The 11120-nt window shown below is 33.1% G+C and overlaps 1 protein-coding gene across 7 annotated transcripts in view; it reads left to right on the top strand.

The window, feature by feature from the left end:
- LMO3 (LIM domain only 3) overlaps positions 1 to 10077 on the top strand; it is a 54688-nt gene extending 44611 nt beyond the window's left edge. For all 7 annotated transcript variants that reach the window (XM_019744783.3, XM_074325969.2, XM_019744782.3 and 4 more), the window contains one exon: positions 7164 to 10077. In XM_019744783.3, coding sequence (XP_019600342.1) covers positions 7164 to 7269 — 106 coding nt within the window. In that variant the 3' untranslated portion in view covers positions 7270 to 10077. The remainder of the gene's footprint in view (positions 1 to 7163) is intronic.
- Positions 10078 to 11120: the final 1043 nt, after the last annotated feature.

Genomic DNA, 11120 nt, shown 5'->3' with positions numbered 1-11120 from the left:
TCTTTTAAAATGTAGGTTTAACGTATCTTTATTTTTTTTGTCCTACTTCTGTGTGCAAACAAATTTGCCCTGAGGCAAATATACAGGAATTTGTAGCAGACAGTGCGTATTCATCTCATTTTTCATATTTATGGTTGCCCTAGCTCTTGATTTCTTATCTTGAATTTTAACTTTGTTTTATATGTACTTTTAAAGTTGCTTCAAGTTTCTTTGAGGCTGGATATAGCTAATAAACTGTTACCAGCAGTGGAGAGGTAGCATTGGAGAATGGAAAGAGTATAGGGAAGCTAGAAACCTAAATCTAGTCTAGACTTTTCCCCAACAATATTAGCTCTCTGGATCTCCGTTCTCTCATTTGTAATGTAAGGGAGCTGGATTAGTCAATCTCAGAGAATTCTTTCATCTCAAAGTATTATGACTTCATCCTATTTTTTCCTTATTGAAAGTTATAACTTTTATTTCCAGTGGGAACCATGCACTACCGGTGCCTGTTTTATGTGACAAATGCAGAGGATATTAGAATATTAAAAAGTACCTATCATTAAAAGTACAACATTTCAAAAATTAGTATACTTAATGGATTTTAATGAAAATAAATCCCTTGTGAGTGTGAAAACACCTGGATGTATTATATAATCAGTAAATATTAGTTGTGTCAAGTTCTCAGTTATTGTAATTTGCTCTGTTTTACTGTTCAATGCAGCATCTTCTTAGGATGCCCTGTAGAGTAGTAGAAAGAATATGATGTTTACAGTGAGAACTGGATTCAGATTCCAGCCGAATCACAGATTAGCTGGGTAACTTCACCTCTGTAATTTTTGTTTCCACACTCGTAAAATAAAGACACTAATGCCTATCTTGCAGACTTTGAAAATTAAATGAAATAATTTATATTAAGTATCAGGAACATAATAGGTTCTCAAAAATGAGTTCTTCTACCTTGATATTTATGATTTACTTTTACGAAATCATATTTCACTAACTTGGTTTTTGCACAAGATGTGTATCTCAGTAATGTCTCCTGCTGAATGTAGCTATTCAGAATGTGGCTCAGTATACCTTGCAATATATAACTTACTCGGGAAATAGTTCAGGAAGTCATCTCACATCATCTTGAGTCTTCCCAACAAATGCTTGAAATCAACGTAGTTTAATTCAGTCTGTGGTGACATTTAACCAAACATAAATTGGCAAATGCACGTGTTGTGTATTGTAAGGATAGGGATAAACAAATATCAATATCCACATATCCGTATAGACACATTGATATGCATGTGTCCATGTATACGTATACATTTTAAAAGTGTATTAGTAGTAAATTTAAAATGCTTGTTTACTTGTCACATTGATCCACTATAGCATCCACTAACAATACAGTTATCTTTATGTAATAATAACATTTACTGCTTTTCTACTTATAAGAGATTATAGATTCATAGTAAAAACTTGAGAAAATACAAAGGGATAAAGAATAACATTGCCTCATGTCTCACTATTCTCTCACAATTCTAAAAGAAAATATTTTAACATTCTGGCATGTAGCCAGCCATACACGTTTTCATACATATATGACAAAAGACGTCTTATATTAATTTTTGCTCCAAAAGCATTAGAGCTGATTGTCTGGCTAGGTTTTATTTTCCGGGAAACAAGGTAGCATATACTTTATATTATATCCACATTTAAGCAGCTTAAAGGAAAGTAAAAGGGAAGAATTCTAATGTTTGATATTTGGACTTCTTTATTTAATGTAGTGTGCCATTTTACCTGCCTTTAAAAATTATTTTAAGATACTTTAAGTTTTCTTATGTTTAGTTTTATGGATAGAGCTTCATATATGAAATCATCAATGTGTAGGTTGTTTCTTCCAAGTTTTTGTATTATCGGTATAATACGGACTTTATAAACAAACAAATACTGAAACTGGTCAGGATCAATTCACAGGAGCAAAAATTAATTATACAATGTATATAACAGTTTAAAGGCTTATATTATATATTGCAAAATGCTCTCCAGAAAAGTTTTACTGATCATTCTCACACCAGAAATGTAAAAACTATGCATTCCCTCACATTCACTCTAACACTGGGACTTATTTAAAAACAAATCACCTTATGGGATGAAAGATGGTATCTCATTATAATTTTTAATTAGCATTCATTTGTTTACTAGTGGCCCTTTGCTATTTTTTCTTTTAGGGAACTGCCTGTTTCTGTCCTTTGTCCATTCTTCTACTAGGGCAGGCTTACCTATTTTATTCATGTTCTACACAGAAAATTAAAACATCATTCAAGTGCTAAACCCAGCCTAAACTCTATTATGATGCAAAGTAATTGTAGGTTGTTAATGCTATTTACAAATCGTATATCACTTTTATTTCACCATTGAAATAAAAAGTTGCACTCACAATTAACTCCATTTCCTCAGTAGAACCCAGTCAAGTAAGACAAACACTCCTAAATTTTGACTCTGAAACTGTTCACACTCTTCTTGCTGCAACATACTATTCTAGTATCATTATTAAAAGACCTAATATATTTCTGTGTTCGCTCCATTTATTACATGCCATAATGGGACTGCATATCTTTAGTGCTGTTATGCACAATTAGCACTTAGTTATTGTCTTGTCACTTCAGCCCCTACAAGACAAACTTCTTTAATGCAAGAAGTCAGCTAATCTTCATCAGCCAAGCAAAGCAGACAAATTTTGTTACTCTATACAGAAGGTTTTCAATATAGGAGATTCTGCTTTTACTTTTGACGTTTTCTTGGGAAGTCCTCTCTAATAAAGCCATATGCCATAAGAGCCTGTGCTTTCAGGAGCCAAATAATTGTCATAGTATTGCACCTTTTCAAGTGAAACACAAGATGAATAGGTAATTTATAGGCACTTTCCCTTAAGCAAACCTTATTGACATCTGAAATTGTGGTATTATACATGCTTATGAATTTTATTTAGCAGTAATTTCATCTTAACTTTTAAATCAAAATATCATTAACATCAGTATTTCTGAATGTTTAAAAAAAAATAGTAGCAATAATCACCTTCAGGAAGGGTCCCTTGTAATGCTCCCTGCCCTTTTTAGAGCGGTATGGCTAAAAATGTGAGCCCTGAATTAAAAATCAAAGTTTCTTTATTTTGAAAGGAAATCAGAGGAAGGTTATTTGGAGTGTCTTGTATAATATTGAATCTCCTTCAGAATTGGAAAATTCTGTGTAATAGGTTAATTTTTTAAAGGTGAATAAGCCCCTCCCCCTTAGAAAAGTCTGTAAAACCAAACAATGGTTTATAAGAAAAAGAAAAGACATGCTTCTTTGTAATAAAGTTGCCTTGAATATGTAGACTTGTAGAACGTTTCATTTTCTTTTACTAAAGAATAAAAGCACTTTTTTAGGCTCTGTGGGAACAGAGGGGATACAATCTAGTCTTTTTCTTATAGACAGGACATCAAATCCTCACAGGAGCGTCTAATCGATGCTAAACAGATCCATACCAAGGCAGGAGAGGTGGGTCCTTGGAAGTCTTAGGGAAGCATCACAGGCTTGATGTGTTGCATTTTTTTAAAAAAAGAACTTTCTAGGACTTTTTGGCATATAGGAAGTGTGTCTGGTGGGGAGTAGGGGAGACGAGGAAGCCAGGAAAAGTGAGGAAAAGGCTCCCCAGACAGATGGAGCAGCATGTACAGCATGGAGGTGTGACAGCATCTATTATGTTCGGGAAATAAAACGTCTCTCAGAGTGCTCAGACATTAGATGTGTAGTTTGGTAGGGATATGGAAGCATGAGGAATGGAGAGAGGAACAGGAAATGAAATTGTAAAGGTAGGAAGTCAGTGGTTGGAAATCATAATGAATGCAAATTTAAATTACTCCATTTAAAATACCTCTGCTATTTAAAGCTGTTTGATTCTGGAATAAATCTATCTTAACCAATACTTACTGACAACCCACCTCAACTGGTAGTACAAATTATGGTGATATTCCAAAGGTTTCAAAAAATATATAACCATGGTCATTTACCTCAGCACTGCTGCCCAGATTGGGAAACCTGTTACAGATTCATGAGAAAATTTGAAATGCCAAAGTCAATGATACACTAATAATCACGTGCTTTGGGAAAGATCAGAATGAGTTGATGTGGGCAGGGAACACTGGTGGAAGGAATGTAAACTAAAGAATTTTAGAATTTAAATAGATGGGGGGAAACGGGGGGATAATATATTGCACATATAACTTGAAACAACCTTGAATGCTATGGTTAAGAGCAGATTATTCCTCACCCATGCTCTGTTTCATCTTGAACTTTAAATTGAAATGCACATAAAATATACTTTATCCAGTTGACAATATAGTAGCAACAAAATATTCATGTCGGAATATTTTAGATGAATTCCACTTATATTACCAACATCTCAATGAATGGAGGGCAGACTTTTTTTTAAGTTATGAAAAGGAATAATAGTAATACAAAAAAAAACCTGTATAACTTTGTAGCCTCAGACTTTACTGACTCCAGGTAAAAGCATGGGTCTTGAATCCAAAGAGACCTGGTACCTTGCTTTCCTCTACCACATACCTTCTGACTGTAAAACCTTGGGCAGATTTTTTTTTAAATTCTGGGAGGAAGCCTTAGGTTTTTCATCTGAAAAAGGCAGTGATAATCTCTATGTTCTAAATTGAGTAGAAGTAGTAGTGTGATCACATATGTACATGCTTAGCGTTAGCCCATGCTAGGTACTTTCTAAAAGGTGGCTACTTTAATTACCTACCATCCAAACAGTAAGGTAAGGCTTTACATACTTCATTTCTACTCCTTACCACAAACTTACAAAAGTGACTAATATGACAAATAAGAAAAACTGACGTTTCATCTTACTGTCGTCAGTGGAAGGTTGATATTTGAACATTATTTGTTGCCATGTGCCTCTCTACCTTTCATATGTTATTATTTCAACATCCCTACAATCCAGCAATGCAGATGTTTTATCTTACCCAAAGAGAACTATTAATAACTCTACTTTCTCTAAGTATGAAATGTACCTTATATTTTGCATTGGGTAGGTGAAAGCAGTAGGGCTCAGACCTAGATCCTCAGACTCTTGGTTCAGTGCTTTTCTCACTATAATTATCCTGAATTTATTAATCTACAAATAAAAATTATCTAAATTATAAGGCCTCTGAAGGTGAGAATAACGTGCATGGCATGACAAAAAGAAAAAAATGTTTTTATTTGATATCAAATAGCATTTTGGGGATTATTAAAAAATTGTGTTGAAAAATTAAAGTAAAATTTTAGGCAATATAGAGTTGAAAGTATTTCCAGTTTAGCTGATTTGGGGGAAAAAAAAGATTTTTAAATCTTTTTAAGAAATATCAGCTGGAACACAAGAGTGTTTTATTGAACATACTTATTTTTAATGTGAAATTTTTATTAGTAGCTTCTTAGTTCCATTTTAATAGTAATATAAATTGAAATTTTTGAACAGTAATTAAATATATTCTACCTGCTATTTTATATAACCTCACAGAAGATGAGTGTCTAATTTGGCTATTACGTCTGTCCAACAAAAGAAATATTTCCTTTTATTCAACATATCTTCGTATCAAGATTATCTGTAAAAACTGGTTTATTCAAACACCACTTTTTAAGCACAATGTTTAAAGTTTATAGCTTGCAACCAATAAAAAGAAGATGTACTTAAAGTCCAAACTTGAATGCTCATTGTATCCAATAGCCTTGACTACAAATAACTCTAGGATTTCAAGATCGGCACATAGTCTGTACTTTCAATCAACATCATCAGCAGGCAGTAATCTTGAGGAAGAAAAGTAAATTCCACAAATAAACAGACCAATCTTCTTTAAGAGGAAAGCTAATTCTTTTCAATCTACTTTTTTTTATTACACTATTTCCCCCTCTATCTACTTAGCTAGAATAAGGATAAATTTCCAAAGCTACCCAGTTGGAAAATAAATAGGTTCACTGTTTGTCTAGCATTCCAATCTTTGCAAATGTAAATCAGTCCAACTGCTCCTCATTTAAACTTTCAACTTCACAAAACATTAAAGGGTGGCTTTCACTACGCAATTTAATCTAGCCACTAAGATTTCTGCTTGAACATCATGCAAAATTGACTATCTGATAAAGAGAGACCACTATCAAAGGTCGGTGAGGTCAACTTGTATAATTATGAGTAGTTTTACTGGGTCAACTCTACCAGACACTGCTGTTTGAAGGTTAAATTGTTACAATTAAAAATATATACAGATCTCCCCAGAGTTACTTTATTGTTAAATGTACCGGAAACAGCACAAGCATTTATTTCTGACCTTAATTGTGTCCAAAGTGTCACCACTGGGAAATTATATAAAAAGAGCACTTATTAAAACCATTACAGTCTTGCACGTTTAACAATGTTTTACAGAATAAAATAATAATTAGCTACTGGAAACTAGTTTCTTTATCACATTGATGTTAGGAAGTTTGTTCAGATTTTACTCTCTTTGGTTTCACTAGAAGTGCTCTAAGAAATGACATTTACTATCTTACAGTTGGTGAAATTGCCATAAACAAAGGAATACGGCCGAGCATCAGACAGAGTCTGGTGCTAAAACAAATTTCATTTCAGAACGATCTCTTCCAAATTACTAGAATTTAATCACATTTTTAATAACAGAATAAAAGGAAGCTTTAAATGGGAAGCTTTAAAATGGGCAGCTTTAAAATGGGCTATTTTCTAATCGTTTGATTCATTTAATGCCTTTTCCTTTTTTATAAGGTGGATAAATGGCCAATGATGAAATCTTCCATAATCACTGCAGTGAAATATTATTATCATTCTTTCTTATTTTAATGAGCGTATATATAGATCAGTTCTTTTTTTCCTTCCAATGTGGTAGAAAAAAAATCACCTTTGCTGCCCTACATGTTTTTCTCGATGTTCCTATGATTTTTGTATATGAAAGTAGAATTTCAAATCTTGTGTGCACTGTTTCATTAAATGACTGAAATGGTTTAATGTTGACAATAATGACAACTTTGTAAGCCAAGCTTTCAAATTCAGGGAATTACCTTGTGAAATCATTATTAGGAAAAGAAATCTTCAAATCTATGGGTCTGAGTGAAATGGTCTTAACACATTTTATTTTTAAAAATATTTTCAGGTTTTGTGTTGGAGACAAATTTTTCCTAAAGAATAACATGATCCTTTGCCAGACGGACTACGAGGAAGGTTTAATGAAAGAAGGTTATGCACCCCAGGTTCGCTGATCTATCAACATCGCCCCATTAAGAATACAAAGCACTACATTCTTTTATCTTTTTTGCTCCACATGTATATAAGAATTGACACAGGAACCTACTGAATAGCGTAGATATAGGAAAGCAGGATGGTTATATGGAATAAAAGGCGGACTGCATCTGTATGTAGTGAAATTGCCCCAGTTCAGAGTTGAATGTTTATTATTAAAGAAAAAAGTAATGTACATATTGCTGGATTTTTTTGCTTGCTATTCGTTTTTGTGTCACTTGGCATGAGATGTTTATTTTGGACTATTGTATATAATGTATTGTAATATTTGAAGCACAAATGTAATACAGTTTTATTGTGTTACCATTTGTGTTCTGTTTGCTTCTTTGTATTGTTGCATTTAGTACAATCAGTGTTTAAACTTACTGTATATTTATGCTTTCTGTATCTACCAGCTATTTTAAATGAGCTGTAACTTTCTAGTAAAAAACTGAAGAGCAAATCTCACTAATGATACACATATAGATAAAGCAAGTCTATCAACATTAAAAATACTAAAAAATAAAGACACACACAAAGCATTTTAGCAACATCCACTATTATTGCCACTATGATTTAGAGTCTATCAGTGTTCTCATTATAACCCCCTATTTTCAGGGGGTTAAGATCAGCTTTAAAAAAATGCATAAAAATTTCATCTTAAAGCACTTTCATTTTATACCAACATGAAAAGTGCCATTTTTAGAATAACTTTAAAGCTTAACAGTTATCCTTTTAATATCCTTTGTGTGTGTGTGTGTGTGTGTGTGTGTGTGTGTGTGCGTATGTGTGTGTGTGCTCTTTACCTATATAATGGCTTTGTTTTTATTGTTTATTTTTTTCAGCCATTCACCCCTTATGTGAACTAGTGCCTTTGGGTATCATGTAAGTTTTTTCCAAAGGGTTACTTTAAAAAGTGTTACCACAATTATGAGATAATTTTAAAATGATAAATTAAATTTCTTATATAAATTTTGCCCAGATCTCTCCATAAGAGCTAAGGGTTTAATAACTATGGCTTGATAAATTTCTGGCACTAAAAGGATTTGAGTATGAATCTACTGAAACCATACTAATGCACATTGAAGCTATGATATTTGAGTAGTGAGGTTACTTTTGATCAGAGCGACATAGTGCTCATAGAATCTTCTAGAAGAAACAAAGGGATTGATAAAAAGCTGAGAACTGGTGATTATATATTTTTCTGTATTTACCTGCCACTTATTTTAATGTTTAAAAGTGAACACTTTCAAAGTTTGACGTGTCTTACTCTGTTGCTTTCTTTAAGTAATTACCCACTCAGAATACATCCCACTTAGGCTGAAATTTGTCATTCCATTTTTTTCAAGGTGAAATATTCTCTTACCTACATGTTAGCTGATAAAGAAGACAATTCTCTGACATAAATTGTGGAGACTGATTATTTAAACTACAATTTAATAAATTAAAATGAGTCAATAATCCCCTTTTCTGGGTTGCTCACATTTTGCTTCTGTTCCTCATAATAGAACTACTTTTCAACAGATCTAATTCAGTATAGACACAATGAGGCACATTTTTACTAGAGCAAATTTAGTGCTGTGGTTTTTCTTTTCTTTTTTCTTGATCACTTGTACAGGAAACAATATTTCCCAGTATTTGCATACATATTTTGTCCTGTCAATATATATGCATTGCAGATGAATATTAAATGTGGTACCTAAATTCTTGGTTTGGGGCCAAAATATTAAGCTGCAAATAATGCTGGTGTGAATTTGAGTTGTTTTGAAACAAAGCTTTATTATGGACATGCATGTGAATCTGCATATTGCCTCTCATTTTTAAGAAAATGATTCTGTGAAAAGTGAATGATACGTATTTTTACAAATGCTTCATGGTTAAGAGTGTTCAAGTCACGTGTCCCCCAAATTTGAGATACACTGAAAAAAGAATTTCAAAAATAGCTATTTAGGGCCCATAAGATAACTAGTATTTTAGCCTGAGAGCCTTACATTGATTTCATGGAAAGACTTGCATAGCCAAAACCAAAACCCAAACCAAAACAAAACAAATGGGGCAGGGAGGGGGGTAGATAGTGAGAAGTGGTTTTCATAACACTGTTGCCCTGCTATCCCCGTTAAGAGTTGCTTGAGGTTCATGTGGATGTATAATTTTAATTGTCAGTATCTTTTTCAAATGATCTTCTAAAGGTTTAAATGGTTTTTGCATATGTTAAGATCAATATGTCAAAATACCTGTAAACTGGGAACAAAATGTTCAACTGTTCAATTGTTCTTGCCACCCAAAGACTAAACGTTTTTACTGCCTTTTCTTTTGCTTAATACTTCAAGAATTGTTATGCTTTTCCTACAAACAAAATTACCCAGATTAAAGATTAAGGCCTTAATCTCTTTAGATTATCTTTAATCTCTATGGAAATTGTGAAACAAAACAGAAAAAGGCCATTTTATAGTTAATTGCCCATAAATCGTAGCATTTTTGACCTGAAGTACTAAGCTGTCTTGACTATTCAAAGTCCCTGAATTGTTGTCAACTTTCCTCTTTGTGTTGTGCAGCCCTGATGTCACTTAGCTTGTTAACTGATGCCTCCAGTAGGACACCTCCAATGGAGCTTTGATTTCTCAAGCAGGGAGAGCTCCCTTCCTAACATGCATCTCATATAGGCTGCCTCTGATGAAGGACCAGGCACCTCCAGTCCACCAGAATGCTGGCTGAGTTTAAAAGCTGACCTGTGTTTGTAATTTCACTTTCATCTTGCTTAATAAATATCTGCTGGATTCTTTCATTCATTTTTTTTATATTTGGATTTATGTTTTTAATAAAAGGGGTATTACACTATTTGATTGCTCTTAATTGGCAAAATCTAAGATGATATCTAGAACACATACCTTAAGTTCATAAAAGGAATAAATTATATAAGGACATTTACTTTCAAAAGGTAAATCATAAGCATAGAAAAAGTACCTCTCAAATGCCTTCTCCAAAGGTTATATTTAGGATCTATGAGCTAGGCAGTTTACTGCTATTTACGTTTGTGGGGAAAATAAAACTGTCAAAAATGAAGGTGACAATTACTGTGTATAATTTTGCACGTATATACAAATTTTAAGTGATCTTTCTGAAAGCAACTGTGTTGTCAGACTAAATTTCAAGTTTCCTCTTTTCTGTACAATGAATGAAAACAAAAAACTCAACTAACTCCTACATGTAGAAGGAAGAGACGGTGTGCCTTACCTGAAACAGGGTGCTGAAAATTATATCTGTAGTAAAACATACTGTACACAAATGGTTTCCTTTTAACTATCACTTTAGGCAAACCAACCACGGAATAGTCACTTAAATAATTTCATAGAAATGATACAGGCCAAACATGCTTAATGTTCACTTCAGTAAGTTGCAAAAACAATCTGCATGTTTACTGTAATAGGCCATTAGCACAGACTACAGTCTTAGCAAAAGCCATTTGATTATGCTTTTCCTTAAAAACACAATTGTAGATATTTCTTAAATATGATTTTCATGCAATTTAAGGTAATCAAAAGCAAAGTTTTAATATAGTCATGATTAAAACTGACATTTATTAAGAACCTACTGTGTGACAGGCCTTCCCCTGAGCACTCAGCCTCCTGTTAGACTTAGGATACTTCAGACATCACATGACTTTTAGGTGTCTTTGCACTGGTTTGTACTCATCTCAAACCTACTAATAATGAGCACACAAAAGCAAATACAATCTTCTACCTATTCAGCATGTCATTGGTATGAAAGCCCCAGAAAATATCTCAAGTAATCAATGTGTTCAGAGAATTATCGCACACAAATTACTCATTAA

Source organism: Rhinolophus sinicus, chromosome 1 (assembly GCF_057876585.1).
Source record: "Rhinolophus sinicus isolate RSI-liver-muscle chromosome 1, RSI-T2T, whole genome shotgun sequence".
Taxonomy (NCBI): domain Eukaryota; kingdom Metazoa; phylum Chordata; class Mammalia; order Chiroptera; family Rhinolophidae; genus Rhinolophus; species Rhinolophus sinicus.
The sequence above is the reverse complement of the archived record's forward strand: the minus strand, read 5'-3'. Positions and strand labels throughout refer to the sequence as shown.